At 42.2% G+C, this 18,396-nt stretch overlaps 1 protein-coding gene across 5 annotated transcripts in view; it reads left to right on the forward strand.

Annotated features, from left to right (window-relative positions):
• FAM168A (family with sequence similarity 168 member A) overlaps positions 1–18,396 on the forward strand; it is a 198,847-nt gene that overhangs the window by 162,433 nt on the left and 18,018 nt on the right. For 2 of the 5 annotated variants that reach the window (XM_017948748.3, XM_009186911.3), the window contains 3 exons: positions 6,802–6,882; positions 12,129–12,155; positions 17,167–17,292. In XM_017948748.3, coding sequence (XP_017804237.1) covers positions 6,802–6,882; positions 12,129–12,155; positions 17,167–17,292 — 234 coding nt within the window. The remainder of the gene's footprint in view (positions 1–6,801; positions 6,883–12,128; positions 12,156–17,166; positions 17,293–18,396) is intronic. The other 3 variants (XM_017948749.3, XM_003910390.4, XM_031653158.1) reach the window with 2 other exon arrangements.

Genomic DNA, 18,396 nt, shown 5'->3' on the forward strand with positions numbered 1-18,396 from the left:
CCACTGAGTGGAAACAGTAGTTGTTGTTTTATTTTTTTTTTAAACGCAGCCATCTTTGACCAAATTGACTCTCTAGAGTAATTTCCTATTTTCCTTGGTTTTAAAGATGAAGTAAAAGAATCTTGGCAAAGTAAATGGAAGCCAAATCCAGAGATTTTCTCTGAGTAGACTCATTTTGAGGAGAGGCAGGGAGGTTGGTAGGAATGGATATTGTCTCACTCAGCAGGTCTGGGTTCTGTCTCTACTCTCTACTTGTTAGCTCTGTAAGAGAAGTCTTAATATCCTCATCTCTAAAATGGAACTAGTAATATATTTTGTATCAGATAAAGAAGTGCCTAGCACAGTGGCCAGAACATAATACAGATTCAAAATTACATCCTTCCTCTTGCGCTCTTCTTTATTATCTTGAGAGAATAAAGATTTTTTTGGTCTTGTTTTGGTTTTGATCACCCTAGAGGGTCACATGCGGGGCAGTTTTGTTTTTAATTGTGAGCTTCAAACCGAAAATGTCTTCATTGCCTAAGTATTCTCCTACTCACAAAGAAGTAAGCCTCTTTGTCTTTTTGAGCCAGGGAGTTTGTCTTCCTCTAGCCTTTTGATGCTCTGCTATTTTTAGCTCCTAAAGGTAAAGTATTTTCAGAAATAGTCCCCTGATTTCTGTTGAAAGTAATTTCTAATTTCCATATTAATCAAAAAATAGCTTTATATTTCTTTAGTCTTAATCCTAGTACCAACAAGAAAAGAGGATTAGATTGTATTGACATCTGTAAAGCAATTAAAATGTACACATCAAAATCCCAGAATACCTGATCACTACTGCAGCCTTTAGGATACAAAGGAGAAAGGCTAACTTGTGTCCATTTATTCTCTTCACTCTTGACCTTCAAAAAATACCAATACAAAAGGGGCAGGTTTATTTCTGAGGACAAAGTGATAATTATTTGGTAGGTGTGGAAAAGGCATTGCTTTTGGGATTCCCTTCCCAATTTGACCACTGACTACCTGAATAATCTTTTTGTTGTTGTTGTTGAGACAAGAGTCTCGCTTAGTCGCCCAGGCTGGAGTGCAGTGGGCGTGCATCTCGGCTCACTGCAAGCTCCGCCTCCTGGGTTCACACCATTCTCCTGCCTCAGCCTCCCAAGTAGCTGGGACTAGCAGGCGCCCGCCGCCACGCCCGGCGAAGTTTTTGCATTTTTAGTAGAGACGGGGTTTCACTGTGTTAGCCAGGATGGTCTCTATCTCCTGACCTCGTGATCCGCCCATCTCGGCCTCCCGAAGTGCTGGGATTACAGGCGTGAGCCACAGCGCCCAGCCGACTTGCTGAATAATCTTAACCAGGAAGTTACTTCACCTCTCAACCTCTATTTGATTAGCTATAAAATGGGAGAAATCAAATTAGGATTGACCTGAGGCTCAAATGAAAAGCAAGTGTGAAAATATCTTTTGTATGAGCAATGAGTGAAATATACATGGTATGTCTCAATGACAGTCATGTGTCAGAAGACTGTAGAGATCCTGAGCTCAAGCGATCCTCCCACTTCAGCCTCCCAGAGTGCTGAGATTACAGGTGTGAGCCACCATGCCTGATCAGACTTAATGTATTAACAGTTATAAAACTCCTGGACTCAGGCAACGCTTGAGACCCTGTAATTAATAAATAAATAAAGAAGTAAGTAAGGTAAGAAGATAAGGAAGGAAGGTAAGAAAAGAAGTAAGAAAGGAAGGAAAGAGAGGGAGGGAGGACCAAATAAAGCTCCCCGTAATGCTGCCATTATATAATATCTGCCAAGTTCAAGTGAATTAAAAATAATTCCACTTGGAAACATTGAAGGAACATCCTATAATTGCCCCTAAAGTGAAAGGTATCTGAAATGACAAAACAGGAGTGTGATTACCTGTGGCTGCACAATTTCTCACATGAAGCTGAATACAGATTTTGGCTATAAGACTGGATCACTTGGCTTCCCAGATTAGACCCCTGACTTTCTTCCTGAGAGGTAGCACGCCTCCAGATTGCTAATTAATTGATAAGTTAGCTACCTCAGTTCTAAAATCAGAAAATGATTGGGGGGTAAAGAGGTGAATTTTCTTTGGAATTGGAAAGGATTCAGGGAAAGGCATATTAACAAAGATACATTATTAAAGCTCCAATATTTACAAATCCCAAAGAAGCTTTTAGGGATTTAGGGGTTTAATCTTTGACTTTTAAAACCAGCTTTTCATTGTCAGACAAAATACTAGTGAGCATCTAACAACTGCAGGAAGCAGTGAGACAGGCACTTATACACTGTTAGAACAAGTACAAATTGATGGTCTTTCTAGAAAACGGTATGGCAAAGTATATGAAGGCTCTTAGCATGTCACGTCTCTTCATCTCCGCTATTTCTCTTGTCTGAGTCCCAACATCTATTGCTAGGAGCTTGTAGTAGGCTCTCAGCTGATTGCTATGCTTCTCTACCCCATTATAGTCTGTTTTCAACACATCAATCAGAGTGACCCTTTTCAAACATAAGTCAAAGCATGTTATTCTTCTGCTGAAAACCATGAGGTCTTTTCATTTCACTCAGAATAGAAGTCTAAGTCCTCATAGTGGCCTGTAAAGTCCTACATGAACTGGCCAGCCCTTTACCTCTCTGACTTCCTCTACTACTACTGCCCCGTCATTTGTTCCATTCCAGCCACACTGGCCTTTTTGCTATTCCTCCAACATTGTCCCATATGCTGTCCACTTTAGGGCCTTTGCACTGACTGTTTTGTCTGAAACACTCTTCCTTCAGCTATCTGCTTAACACTATCATTTCCTTCAAGCGTTTGCAAAAATAATACCTTCTCAATGTGTCTTACTCTGATTATTCTGTTTAATATTGCAGTGCCCTTACCCTCGACACTTTGGCACTTCTGATTCCCTTTACTTTGCCCATTTTCTCTTTTCCATAGCACTGAAGACTTTATGTTTAATATTTATCCAAGGGTGCCTTCTCCCACCCTCTTAGAATATAAACTCCACAAGGAAAGGGATCTTTGTTTTGTTCACTGACAAAAGCCCCTAAACCAGTGTCTGGCACCAAGTAGATACTCAAATTGTTGGATGGATGAACTTTAAAGATAGGCCTACCCGGCCGGGCGCGATAGCTCACACCTGTAATCCTAGCACTTCAGGAGGCCAAGGCAGGTGGATCATGAGATCGAGAGATCAAGACCATCCTGGCCAACATGGTGAAACCCCATCTCTACTAAAAATACAAAAATTAGCCGGGCATGGTGGCACACACCTGTAGTCCCAACTACTCGGGAAGCTGAGGCAGGAGAATCGCTTGAACCCAAGAGGCAGAGGTTGCAGTGAGCTGATACAGCGCCACTGCACTCCAGCCTGGCGACAGAGTGAAACTCCATCTCAAAAAAAAAAAAAAGGCCTATCCTTTAACCTAGAGATTTGACTTCTAGAATTCATTCCTAAAGAAATAATCAGTCAGAGATTTACTTAGGTTATTTTAGTTTGTTAGCTATTATAAAAGTGAAATTTTCTTTCTTTTTTTTTTTGAGACAGGGTCTCGCTCTGTCATCCGGGCTGGAGTGCAGTGGCGCGATCTCGGCTCACTGCAACCTCCGCCTCCCAGGTTCAAGCAACTCTCCTGTCTCAGCCTCCCAAGTAGCTGGAATTACAGGCATGCGCCACCACGCCTGCCTAATTTTTGTATTTTTAGTAGAGATGGGGTTTCACCATGTTGGCCAGGCTGGTCTCGAACTCCTGACCTCAAGTGATCCGCCCGCCTAGGCCTCCCAAAGGGCTGGGATTACAGGCGTGAGCCACTGCGCCTGGCCCAAAAGTGAAATTTTCAAACAACTAAAACAGGTAATGGTTAAATGATATATCTACATATGGAATATCATAAAGATATTAAAATAAGCCTTTCGAAGAATATGTGATTACATGAGTAATTGTTTATAATGTTAAAGTGAAAAAGAATATATAACGGTGTATACCCCTACCTCATATCATATATAAAAATTAACTCAAATGGATCGGTGATCTCAATATAAGCCAAAACTATAAAGCCGTTAGAAGAAAACATAAGGGTCAATCTTCATGACCTTGGATTTGGCAGTGGATTCTTAGATAGGACACCAAAAGCATAATCAACAAAAGAAAAAAATAGGTAAATTGGACTTAAATCAAAATTGAATTTTTTTTTGCATCAAAGGCAATACCAAGAAAGTAAAAGGACAACCCACAGAATGGGAGAAAATATTTGTAAGTAATACATCTGATAATGGTTTAATATTCAGCATGTATAGAGAACTTCTGCAGTATAACAGCAAAAAGACAAACCACCCAGTGAACAAATGGGAAAATGCCCTGTAATCCCAGCACTTTAGTAAACCAAGGCAGGAAAATCACTTGAGGCCAGGAGTTTGAGACCAGCATGAGCAATATAATGAGACCCAGTCTCTAAAAAACACAAAAACAAAACAAAGCAAAAAAAAAAAAAAAGGCAGGGCATGTTGGCACGCACCTGTAGGCCCAGCAGGAGGCTGAAGCAGGAGGATTGCTTGAGCCCAGGAGTTTGAAGCTACAGTGAGCTATGATCCTGCCATTATATTCCATCCTGGGTAATAGAACAAGACCCTGTCTCTAAAAAAAATAAACAAATAATTGTATTTTTAAAATTTATTATTATTATTATTATTTTTTTTTTTTTTTGAGATGGAGTCTCACTCTGTCACCAGGCTGGAGTGCAGTGGTGCCATCTCGGCTCACTGCAGCCCAGCCTCTTTAGTAGCTGGGACTACAGGCGTGTGCCACCACACCCAGCTAATTTTTGTTATTTTTTTAGTAGAGACAGGGTTTCCACCTTGTTTGTCAGGCTGGTCTCAATCTCTTGACGTCGTGATCTGCCCGCCTCGGCCTCCCAAAGTGCTGGGATTACAGGCGTGAGCCACCACGCCCAGCCAAATAATTGTATTTTTAAATGGGAAAATGATTTGGATAGACATTTCTCCAGAGAGGATATAAAGATAGCCAATAAGTACACGAAAATATGCTCAACATCATTAGTCGTTAGGGAAATGCAAATCAAAACCACACGGAGATCCCACTTCACACTTTAACTATAGAATGGCTATCACAATAATAATAGAAAAGAACAAGGGTTGTTGAGGATGTAGAGAAATTTGAACTCTCATGCATTGCTGGTGGAAATGTAAAATAGTACAGATATTGTGAAAAACAGTTTGGTGATTCCTTAGAAAGCTAAACATAGAATTACTGTATGACCCAACAATTCTACTACTTGGTATGTATCCCAAAGATTTGAAAACAGGTACTCAGAGAGATGCTTACATGTCATTGTTTATTGTACCATTATTCACAATAGCCAAAAGGTGGAAACAACCTAGGCGTCCCTCAACAGATGAATGCATAAAGAAAATCTGGCATATACACATAGTGGAATATTATTCAGCCATAAAGAAGAAGAAAGTTATGGTACATGCTACAACATGAATGAACTTTAAGCACATTATGCTAAGTGAAAGAAACCAGACACAAAAGGACAAATAGTGTATGATTCCACTTACATAAAATAGGCAAATTCAGAGAGACAGAAAGTAGATTAGAGGTTACCAGGCTGAGTATTGGGGGATGTATTGTTAATGGTTACAGAGTTTCTGTTTGGGATGATGAAAATGTCTTGGAAACAAATAGTGATGATAGTTGCATAACATTGTAAATGTCATTAATGTCACTGAATTATATATTTAAAAATGGTTAAAATTGTAAATTTTATATTACACGTATTTTACCATGATAAAAAAATTTCAAAAAAATCTCCCAAACCGAATATAGTATACTGTGGTGAGCTGGAGCTGGTCTGTGTAAGCTCTTGAGAGCTGATTGTGGGCACCTCTTCCAAGCTACTCATTCAGTGATGTTGGTAGCATCAAATTGGTCATGGTGGAAGCATTTATGCCATGGCAGTTGGCAAATGCTGCAAAGCAGCTCCCATTTCCAACCCCTTCGAGCCTGTTGTTAAATATTTACCAGCACACCACTGAATATATGTGTATAAAAATGTGTAGAAAGCCATCTGGAAAGATAGATGTCAAACTGTTAATGATGTTACCTCTGGGGAGGAGAGTAGTATTGTGGCAGGAATGTGAAAGTAAACTTGAACATAAAAACTATAAACTTCTATGTTACTTCCATTGTTTGTTGTTTTCTTTTTGGGGGGGGCGGGGGAGATGGAGTCTTGCTCTGTCGCCTAGGCTACAGTGCAGTGGTGTGATCTCGGCTCACTGCAGCCTCCGCCTCCCGAGTTCAACTGACTTTCCTGCCTCGGTCCCCATAGCAGCTGGGACCGTAGGCGCCCACCACCACGCCTGGCTAATTTTTGTATTTTTAGTAGAGATGGGGTTTCACCATCTTGGCCAGGCTGGTCTCGAACTCCTGACCTCGTGATCCACCTGCCTCAGCGTCCCAAAGTGCTGGGATTACAGGCGTGAGCCACTGTGCCTGGCCACTTCCTTTTTTTTATTTTTTTATTTTTATGGTGAGCATATAGACATATTTCTTGTATCGCTTTTAAAAAATAGACCAAAAAGTCTGCATATATTGGGATTTTGGTATTGGTAACTTTTCTCTTGAGAGGCTGAAAACTGGTCACATATGCTATCTGAAATAGCCCATGGAGAGACTGAAAGCCAAGCCTAGGACTTGGATTCTATTTCCTCAAAAATCTGCTTTGTTTGTTTGTTTGTTTGTTTTTTGCCTAACTAAATAAGCGTTTTCTTATCTCTCTGTAGGTTACCCCACAGCCTATCCAGCAGCTGCCCCTGCCTACAATCCCAGCCTGTACCCCACCAATAGTCCCAGTTATGCTCCAGGTAAAGAGAAAATGGGGACCTAGCAGTGGCAAATGGGGTAGGAAGGGGGATTCTATTTGGAAAAACAAAACCACTTGCTGGCCTTTTCCTGTTCTTAATTGCTCCGGTCCCAGCCTGTCCAGGCTTGATTTTCCTGGGAGTCCCCTCTGGGAACTGGGACAATCAGCCTCAGGGTGGGGGCGGGAATAGAATCTCCTCCACTCTGTCTGGGACTTAAGGTTGATTCATCTCTCCCACGCTGGAATATCTGAGACCTGCATCCTCCTCATAGAACCTTTTCTGCTCTCCCAAGCAATGTCCAAATTCATTCTCTGCTGAGTTTTCCCTGAGACTGCCACTGGGACACACATACACCTTGGGACACACACACACACACCTACACACCTTGGGGCACACACACATGCTCTTGCCACCAGAGGGTAAAGAGCTGTTTTTCAAGCTGAGATAAGCTACTTGTTTTTCAAAAGTAATAAAGGCCCAACACTTGGATTGAGGTTGAAATGGGTTTGAAAATGTTGAAAAGGTTTTTTCTATTTTGGGCTCGGAGCATTGCAGCAGTCTTAGTTCTGATCTTAACCCTCATGCTCAGTTGGTGCTCTAATACTCAAGAGCAGGAGAAAGAGTATGGGCTCTGTGGTTAGAAAGTCCTGGGTTTGAATCCTGATTACCCAACTCACTAGTTCTAAGGCCTTGGGCAAGTCACCTCACCACTCTTAAGATTCAGATGTGACTGTCTGCCTCAGGGTTGTGGATGGTTTTATGTAAGTTCCATTTACTCAACAAGTATTTGTTGAATGTCTTCCATACTGGGATAGAAAAATTAAAAGATGCCATCTTTGCCTGCCTGAAGTAGCTCCCATTTGGGAATCTGGCATATAAACTCATTGCAGTACTAATCTGCTAAGTATTATAAAAAGGAATACATATAAGGGAAGGAGGAGGGAAAACAGTCTGCCTGGGGGTGAAAGTGTAGGGGAGGCTTCAGAGAATGGAGAACAACAGAGATTTGATGGAGAAGTAGAAGCTGTTCTTTAAGCACACAAGGAATAATGGGCATTCCAGGCAGAGTAGAGCATGGGCAGAGGCTTAGAGATGTGAGAACATGACACTGTGAGGAACGTAGAAGTAGGGGAGTGGTTAAACTGTGAGAAGCTAGATGAATCTGAACTATAGATATACAAGGGCCGGATTTGGAGAGGCCTTGAATCTCCTGATAATACGCACCCCCCCGCCCGCCAACCCATGCCATTTTCTTGTTTAGCACTTATCATTATAGAATTAGAAAGCTTCAAAAGACCTTAGAGATCCTCCAGTTCAACCACTTCTCTTGACAAAGGAGAAACAAAAAGCAGTGTTTTGTCCCAAGTTACCCAGTGAGTCAGCATTCGCATAAGGACTAGAATCTTTGGCAGATCTCCTGACTCTCGTCCTATGCTTTTCTCTGCCAATCTAGTGTTTATTCTACTGTCATTCTCTTTCTTGGGGCTTACTTAAAGGAGGAAAGAATACAGGTTGTCTGAAGACCTAGATTTGAGTCCTCACTCTGTCATTTCCTAGATTCGCAACCTTAAAGTCACCTGACCTATTTGAACCTCATTTCCTCCATCTCTAAGTAGGAATCATATCATAATTATGCACACATACCATGAAGTTATCAGACAGCCCCTCTTTTTGGGACAAACAAGAACTATTTTATGTAAATAGGTGATGGTATCCCCTAAGGTGCTTACATAGATGTGTCATTTCACAGACATTTTGACCCACCCTGTTATGCCCAAGACACTTTGGAAGACCTTGTAGAGGATTCAAACTTGAGGAAGCTGTAATCACTGCCTTTGGAAAGCTTTTGAAGGGAGCAGTGACACATGGGCTAAAGTTCTATAATGGTATCTCAGCATTGGTTTTATATTTACCTTTAGTCAATATGACATATAATATTTTCTCCAAGATCTATGATAGAAGACAAAAATAATAAAAGCTACAGAAATTCTCTCTGATAATCAAATTTGGTAAGTTCTATCTTAACTACAATGGCTTCGAGGATCATGTATATCATATATAAATAAATGATTTAAATTTAAGTGCTATGAGATCTGTGAACTGACTTTGTAAACTGTCTAGACTAAAACAAAATGAGTTGTTGCAGAAGGTCAAGTAAGATCAAGAATGAAGAAGATTCATTGTCTTTCTAGTCAGGAGGCCATCAGTGACCTCATTGGAAGCATTGTCAGTGAGGTGGTGAGGCTAGAAACCAGAGTGCAGTGAATCAGGAGTCAAGAAGTAGATTTAGCATATATAGCCTATTCTTACTAGAAGCTTAGCTACCAGGAAAGGAAAAACAAAAGGACACTGACTAGAAGTGAATGTAGGGTTGAAGGAAGGTTTTCTCGGATATGAGTGTGGGGTACTGATAGGAAGGTGCAAGTGGAGAGGACAAGTCAGAGACACAGGAGAGGTGGTGCCAGTCAGAGCCAGGCCTCCACAGAGGCTGCTGTAGGGGTGGGAAATCTGGAGCTCAGTTCTCTTCTTTGGTTTGGGAAGTTGAGTAGCGGGTGGAGACAGGGTGCCACACGCAGGAGGGCAACTAAAGGAAAGACTAAAGGAAACGTGACAGGTAGATATGCTTAGAATAAATTGCCCAGTGGAAAGTGGAGAGTTCTCATCTAATGACCTTGATTTGCTTAGACAGAGGGGAGTAGGGATCAAGGGAGGGTTCTTAACCAGGGAGGTCAGGATGTGAGAGCCTCACAGGAAGGAGTAGGACTGGAAACTACCAAAAGATAACAGAGTAGGGTCACACTGGGGGCCTATCTGAGTGGTGGAGGCTGCGAATTTGTCCAGGCTCTCATGCCCAGCACTGGGCTCTTTTCTTATAATGTTCAGCACTTCTAATGATAGATTGTGGGATTGTTTTAGAATCAGTTTGCCAATAAGTGGAAAGACATGGAATAAATAGCTACTGTTTGTTGAATGTTTTCTATATGTCAGGAACTATTTGAAGTTCTTTATCTATATTAGCTTGTTGCATACTGCAATAAACTTTTGAGGTTGGTACCCTTATTATCCCCATTTTCCAAATGGGAAAACTAAAGCTTAGAGAATTTACATAACTAGCCCAAAGATCGAAGCCCCGCACCTTGCCATTGTGCCACATGAGCTCTTAACTGCTACACTGTAGTTGTGTCAGTGGGCCAGAGAGAAATTAAGGCATTAGACTGGCTAAAGAGGGAAAGGAGTGCAGATAGGAGGAGGCTGAAACTGTAGGGAAAAAAAGAGAGATTGAGATTGAGTGCATCCTGGCATGTGTATTCAGCTTTAATTTTAAAACAAGCAAAAAGTAAGCCCTCATCTAACTTGATTTTCCCCAATTTTGTTTTTAAAAGTCAACATATTTCTACTAAAGTCACCCAGACTGTTTTCTCAAAAACGCACAAAATCCACAAGAGAGGGTAATGCTGGAATACTGTATTTAAAGACCCCAAACTCAGAGTTGAAAGACCTAGGTTGTAGCAGTAGCTTTGCTTCTGATTTTGGTGTGACCTTGGGAAGATCCCTTTCCCTTTGAGTTACTTACACACACGCGCGCGTGCGCGCGCGCGCACACACACACACACACACACACACACACACACAGAGCATATTTTGGAATGCTGGCCTCTGGATTCACAGTGCAGGTTTCCTGACTGTGGGGGATTTCCTACCATGGAGAAGCTGGCTCAAGGTCAGAGAGGACGGTGTAGGTTACTCTCACCTTCCTGCCAGAGCCAGCCATTTGTGATGCAGAGAGGTGCCTTCAGAAGGAACCAGGCTCTTAGGTTTAAATTTCTTTCAGCTGCTTTAAGGAGACCAAGAAGTTGCTTGAGAGAAAGCTATTTTTAGCAGCTCTGAGTACCCTAAGATGTCATCTGTCCAGGATGCAGGGAAACATTTCACTCTTTTCATTGGTTCTGAAAGCAATGTGGGTATTTGGAGCTTTTTCCCAAGCTCTTAATGATTTCAGGGATCTTATTTAAGAACTCTTTGGCCCCATAAGAGGTAGGAGCCAATCAAGACTTGGCTTTTAGAATCTAGGGACCTATTAATGGTAACCTGGCTTGAAAATAAATGAAGGGATGGATAAACAGATTAACAATAATACAGATAAAAATAAAATAACCTCCTCATGAGAATCTGTTGACAAAAACATTTTCCCCTATTGTCTCATTTGATTTCATAGCATCCCTATAAAGTAGAAATACACTATTCCCATTTTACATGCAACAGACTTGGAGAAGAGTAGGGAAAAGGAATTTGTGCTTTCTGAACAGCTGCCCTGTTCCAAGCCCTGCACAAGTCATGTTACAAACGTTCATTTTTACCTTAGTCTTGTAAGTTAGGGCTTCCTGCCTCCAACTTTGTTCAGACAGGTTAAATAAGTTGCCCAAAGTTATACAGCTAAAAACCAGTAGATTTGGGAGGGCAAGGCAGGAGGATCCCTTGAGGCCAAAGGTCAAGACCAGCCTGGGCAACATGATAAGACCCTGTCTCTACAAAAAATTAAATTAAAAAAAATAGGCAGGCTTGGTGGCACGCACCTGTAGTTCCAGTTACTTAGCAGGCTGAGACAGAAGGATCACTTGAGCCCAGGAGCTGGAGGCTGCACTGAGCTATCATTGCACCACTGTGTTCCAGCCTGGGCAACAAAGTGAGACACCGTCTCCAAAAAAAGCAGTATAGCTGGGATTCAAACCCAACTTGTCTGACCCCACAACCTGTGCTCCTTCTATAGCACCACAGTGACCCACAGGCTTCAGGGATGGAGTGCCTCTGCATTGGTCGTATCTCAGAGGTTTTACAGATAGCTCTTTAGAGGCCAAAGATGGTGATATTGTCTCTGAACCTTCACTTCCTCTAACACAAAGTCTCTGTCATATGTGAAATCCCTCTGCAGTTCCTGGGATAACTGAAATGTATTATAAGAGACAAGCAAAAAGCAGGAACTTGGGCTTGTTCACATCCAGGCAGCTCTGGGTCAGCTGCCTGGAAGACACTATGGCATCCAGGGGCTCTCTGCATTGAATGGACTTTCCCAGATGACAAGTCTGTCACCCTCTCTAGGGTAAAAGTGCTTCACATCTTTATTTACTGTTTTTGTGAAGCTGGGGAGAAACTGCTATTGCAAAACAAAGTCTGTTTATGTAACTGCAATGTATACAACTTTGCACAAATTCTTAGTGGTAATTTCAACTAACATTTCTATCCAACAGAGTTTCAGTTCCTGCATTCAGCTTATGGTAGGAAAGCTATTTTTCCTCATCTGTATTACAGCCTATGAATGTGTTAATCTTGTAACAATGGTAGATCCCCTCTCCTTTCCTCCCCAAATCCCATCCCCTAGGCTTGGGCTCCCCCCAGGTGGCTCAGCAGCAGTTCCTAAAGCATGCAGGAACATGTCTGATGGTGCCAAAATCATGGGTTGGAGACACACATGAACCGTCCCTAGGGCAGCAGCAAAGGATCATGGCATTAAAAGGTGTCTTGTCACCCTAACCTGGCTGCTGAATTCAAACAAATGAACAAAAATTCCAGGACCTGTACACAGCTCCTCAGTTGGCTTTGTGGCAGCCTCTGTGAAGGAGTACCTGGATTATGCCTATTAGAACCCAAAAAACTAGTTTGCCCCAGGATCAGATTTTCCATCTCCATCGGCAGTCTGACATGTTTGAAGACCTGGTTGACTTGAGATACAATCTGTTCCCTTAGCCCAGAACTTGAGCTCTGGGCTCATTTTCCTAGAAGATGCTGAGAGGTGGAGGGGGGTGGGTGGGGCAAGCGTGCTAATAAATGAGGAACCAGAACTGGGTTCTCTGGACAGTGTGGACTCCAGGCCCAAGGCACCACGGGAACTTCTGGGCACCTGTGAGGGTCCCAGCAGTATAACTTGACTAGGTCCTTTTTGTCATAGACAGGAAGGGACCATGGGAGGGACTTGCAACTTTTACCACCCTCACCTGGGCTGTTCAGGAAAATGTTTTTGTAAAATCTCTGCACCCTTTCTCAACTTTTAACCTTGAATTATTTGGATGCTGGAAATTGAATTTGTGTATCGCGCATCTGTCAGGAGATGAGCTGTGAAATTTCTCCTTGCCACTGCTGTGGGCTGTGTGATCTTGGGCAATTTACTAATGTCTCCAGGCCATAGATAAATTGTTTAATTTCACATGATCTCTGAGGTCCCTTTAAATGCTAATACATTGTCCTCTTATAATTTTATTACTTCAATTTTGTTAGTCGCAGACCTGTTTCTCATATAGTCATTTTTTGTTTGCCTCAGGATATGTGAACCTGGACAGAAGGGTGCATAAAATAAGTTAGAGAAGTTCTCATTCTTCCCCTTCCAGTTATAGCATCTGAAATAGATCTGCGTAAAGAATACGGATGGAGCTCTTCACTTTATAAAATTCTGTGCCAGGCCCTAAGATGGCCCTTTGAAAATATGAAGACTAGTAAGACAAGGGGCTTGTTCTCAAGGAGCTCACAGTTTAGTGGAGAGAAGACACGCTATTAAGCACAGGTGCTTCCAAGAATCACAGGGATTGGGATAGTCAGTTTATAGGGATGCATGAGAGAGCTGTGTTTAAGGGGTGGAGAGAAGGAAAGGCTTCATAGTAGGTGTGAGTCTTCAGCTCATGATTGATGGATTAATTAATGTTACCAGATGGAGTTTGGGGAGAGACATGCCAGAAGAGGTAGCAGTGTGGACAAAAACATGGAGATGTGAAGCTCCTTGGCATATTCTGGGAATGATAAGCAGTTTCTGTGGCTGTAGTATGGGCAGGAGATTGACAACAGTGAGAGAGTCTAGAGAGGTCATTGGGACAAGATGATCATGGTGGGGCATTGAGTGCTACACAGGAGTTCAAACTTTAGCTTAGAGTCAGTGGAGAACTATGGAATGTTTTCAAGAAAGGGGGTTTTATGATTAGGTTTAGGTCTTAGTATATCGCTCTGAATGCAGCTTGAAAATTGGAGGGAGCAGATTTAACATGAGGAAGCAGTTGCAGTAGTTGAGATGAGAGATGATGAGAGCTTCAGTTAGAGCTGTAGCCTATAACTTTGGAGATGGAAGAGGGGATGGATACCAGAACTAGAAATTAGAAGACTAGGTGACACTTTATTTTTGACCCTCACATCAGTACTATGAAGCAATCAAGGAGTGATGATTATTGCCATTTTATGAGACAACAAAACTGAAGCTTAGAAAGGTTAAGTGACTTGCCCAAGATCCCACAGCTATTAAGTGGCAGAGCCCAGGCTACAACTCAGATTTCCTGACTCAGTGCATTGTTCAGGATGATGGTCCCTTGCTGCCTCGTCTCCTTGTAAATGTGCTTAACAGATTGTTCAACTGTCAGAGGGCGTGAGGGCCCCATATCCAGGAAAGTGAACAACCCAGCACCTGGATGTGGGCAGCATGCTGTGACTGGGCCCATGGCCCTTCACTGCCAAGGGTTCTCTCTCTCTCTCTCTCATTTAATTGAGGGATAACACATAGACAGCAAAGTATATAAAGTACACTAATCTTAAGTGTACAGCTTAATAATGTCTTTACATATGTATATGCCTATATTTAACTACCTCAGTTCAAAATACAAAACATCTCTAGGAAGTGGTACTTTTCAGGCACGCAAAGGCAGGCATGCCGTTCTGAGCAGCCTCCTCTGTGACCATGCCTCTAAAAGCTTCAGTTGGAATTGTCTTCATCCCACAACTGAGCTCTGAATTGTTCCCACCAATAGAACAGGTGACTTTAGAATTATATACAGAGGGGCTGGATCACATGGTACGACTAACTAATGGGGAGGTCAAGTTGACAGCTAGTATTTGTTTTTTCATGTGTTTTCACATTTATCTAGTTATTTAAATTATAAGGATTCAAACATACAGAGACGTACAGAAAATACTAATTCATTTTCTTTAAAATGAAACCAGAAGAAAATAAAGAAAAATATTTTTATTCAGAAAAATATATAGTATAGTTCACGTCATCAGTTGGAAAAGACATAGTAACCAAAGGCACGGTCGCACTTGCTTCTTTCCTGGTTAACCTGGAACATTATTTTACTATGTATCATGCTGTCTTGTTCACTCCCTGGTTGGCGTGTGGCTGTGTTGCATCCCCAGCTAGACCATAAGTACCTTGTGTGCGGTGACTGTGACCCAGGTGTGTTCCCTCCCACCCGCGGCGCTCCCCTCAGTGCTGAGTGCAGTGTAGGCCTCAGTCACTCTTTGGATAAAAGAGTGATTTACTCTTTTGTAAAGAGTAAGTTAAGTTAGACTTACTAACTTTAATGGTCACACAGTCCTTCAGGCTAATGTCAGACTTTTGGCTTATGATGAAAATTATGGTAAAGTATATACCACTTGGAGGAAAAAATTTGAATGGAATAGAACCTCCAAATTCTCTAAATTCTTGCAGCTAAATTCAGGCCTCCTGCCCCCTGATGGTGTTCCTGTGGGGTCTTAAGGGCATGGGCTTGCTTTATCTGACTTTTCAGAGCTACATGTTTTACTTTTTAGAGAGTTGTTTTGGGTGGCCACTGCTTTCCAGCCACATGTGTTGCAGAGTCTAAATTTGGAGACATGTTTATAAGATTTGTTAACACTAATTGGATTCTTTACCCCTTTCCTGTTTCCCACCCCCCAAAGAAAAGAAACGCAAAATGATTGTTTAAAACGGACTATCCTCCTCCTGCATTGTCTGCAGAGCCATGTCTTGATGTCCAGGAAAGGCCCTGGGCTCTACATGGAGTTCTGCTGAGTCTCCATTTCTCTTAACAGAATTATCCTTTTAGTGTGACTTTCCTGCCCATGATTTCCTTCTCATTTCTCAGCATCTGCTGTATATATCGCAGGCCATTAATGCAAACACAGAGTCAGCCTACAATAGCCATAATTCTAGTCTTGGTTCAACAAAAACAGCACAGTCCTTGACCTTCTCTGGCCCCAGTACTTCTGGGATAGAAGGAACCAGAGGTATTACCTGTAACCTGAATGGGCAGAGAGGGTTACGGGATCTCTCTAGAGGTAGAATGTCCTTGTCCTGGTGGAATTAGAGAGTGTATAGGCATACTTTATTCTCATAACACCCTGTCTTAACCTCTTATTTAAATGTTTTATGTATTGCCAATGTAGCCCCCACCTTCTGCTAATATACTATGTAACACCCCGTATCCATGACCCCCCCAAGACTTTGAGTGGAAAAGATGTTGCTAAAATTATTCTTTTTACCATAAACAGAAATTTGAGTCAAGAATGTTTCCCCTCTAGTGTTTGAAATTATAACAAGGAAAATGTCTGAAAAGTTAGGCAAGCCCCACTTCAGAACTCTGTTTCTTTTCTCCTTCCCCCTCAGGACACCACGAAGGTAAGTTATTTGAGTCACTCCCCACTTCTAAAACCTATCATCCTTCAGATGTCTCGAGCTGAGCTTTGAGTCAGCCTGGGAAGTCTCTGCACATCTTAAACTGGGCCTCATCTATATTTCATACCTACCCCAAATTTCATATGTGCTTTCTTAATGGCCCAAAGGACCACCTCTAATTCATGAGGAGATATCCCACATGGGGCACCCAGTAACACGTGAGTAGGAGATATTCAGGGGTATGCAAGAAGTATGTCTGGCCTCAGCTGGGTGTACAGGAGAAGGAGTTATTAGCAAGGAGTACCCACTAGCTAACTAGGTTCAGTGCAGCACAGTGCCCAGTGCCTTTTAAGCTACCATGGCCACAGCTCAGTCCCTTCAGAAGGGATGGTAGTCCAACAAGGTTCATGTAATGTGGTCATTATTTGTGGGCCTGTCTTTGAAAGCAGCTTATAAATATACCTCCAGATGGTATTTCAGACAACCAAGAGTGCTCAACTGATCTGGTGAACACACAAAGGCTCCCACGTTGCTACACATTAATGGGAAAGTGACTGAGCAATATATCAGAGCCTTAGGCCACAGTGTCAGGTAGTAGGAGATGGCATTCATGGGCATCTTTGTGGTTTTAGTAGTAGGTAGAAAATCCTGACTCTTTTAGTATAAATTCAGATTTCCTTGATTTCAATCATTTGGAAACATACTTCAGCATTCCTCCTAACCCACTTAACCATCTCAGAAAGGCTGAACCATCCTGTGTGTCTGAACAAGCCCCTTGGGTTGTATGTTTCTGTCCAGCACAAGACCCTTGCTTTGTGTCTGTGATTGGTGGTGGCCACTTCTTATTTCTGCCTAATGCCATTCTTGTGTCTTCCCTTAAGCAACTCTGCTGATGAAACAGGCCTGGCCACAGAACTCGTCTTCCTGTGGCACTGAAGGCACCTTCCACCTCCCAGTGGACACCGGGACCGAGAACCGAACTTACCAAGCATCCTCTGCGGCTTTCAGTAAATACAGCCTGTCTCCTTTTCTTGTTCCCCTTGGTTGGGACTGATTTGTTTCTTAGGAAGAAAGGAAAGGGAGCTTTTAAAAATGACATTTATGAGATAAATACTGTTTTAAGAGGTTCTTTTACCCAGGCAAAAAATTGGCCCTCCTTATTCAAGAAAGGTCATCCTCTTTGATCATGCACTCAGCTTTGGGGAGACACAAAGCACTGAGGGAGGGAGAAGGAAATACTCACCTAGCCAACAAGTTGATTGGGGAAGGACTATTACTGCTTTTTAGGGGGAAAAGACAGAGAGCACATTTTGAAGGTCTGTGGGTCTTTGGACAGAGAGGGCTCCCCCTCTAGCACAGGGCTTCTTAGTCTCAGCACTATTAACATCTAGACCAAATCATTCTTTGTTATGGGGGCGCTGTCCTGTGCATTATAGGATGTTTAACAGCATCCCTGGCCTCTACCCTACATGCCAGTAGGAAAGCCTCATTATGACAACCAAAAATGTTTCTAAACATTGCTAAATGTCCCTTACAGGGCAAAATTGCCCTCTGTATGAGAAACACTGCCCTAGTGGAAGCTGCACTGTGGGACCAAGATGTGTATGAGGAGTCTTCAGGGAGGCCAGAAACCAGCTAGCCAGTCAGACTCGTCATATTCATCCTGAGGCTCAGTAGGGTAACTGATGTTGTCACCTTCACATCTAATTTTTAACACAAAGTGGTTCCACCGGGGAAATGAGGACGAATGTTTAAAAATTACTGAGTGGCATTTTGACTCCATATAAGGAAGAACTTTGTGTCTTGTCGGAGCTGTTCAATAGAGGAATGACTGACTTTGGATGTGGTGAGAACTTATCTCTTAAGTTGTAAGGGCTGGACAAGCCCTCACAGGGATATTCCAGACAAGGCCTGATAGTGTGTGTTTCCACAAATTATTAATCTACTAAGTAAGTAGACTAGAAGAATTCATTGTATTTTTTTCTTTTCTTTTCTTTAAAACATCTGTGTTAGTCTGTTCTTGTGTTATTATAAAGAAATACCTGAGGCTGGGTAATTCATAAAGAAAAGAGGTTTAATTGGCTTCCAGTTCCGCAGACTGTGCAAGCATG

Source organism: Papio anubis, chromosome 12, assembly GCF_008728515.1.
Source record: "Papio anubis isolate 15944 chromosome 12, Panubis1.0, whole genome shotgun sequence".
Lineage (NCBI taxonomy): Eukaryota > Metazoa > Chordata > Mammalia > Primates > Cercopithecidae > Papio > Papio anubis.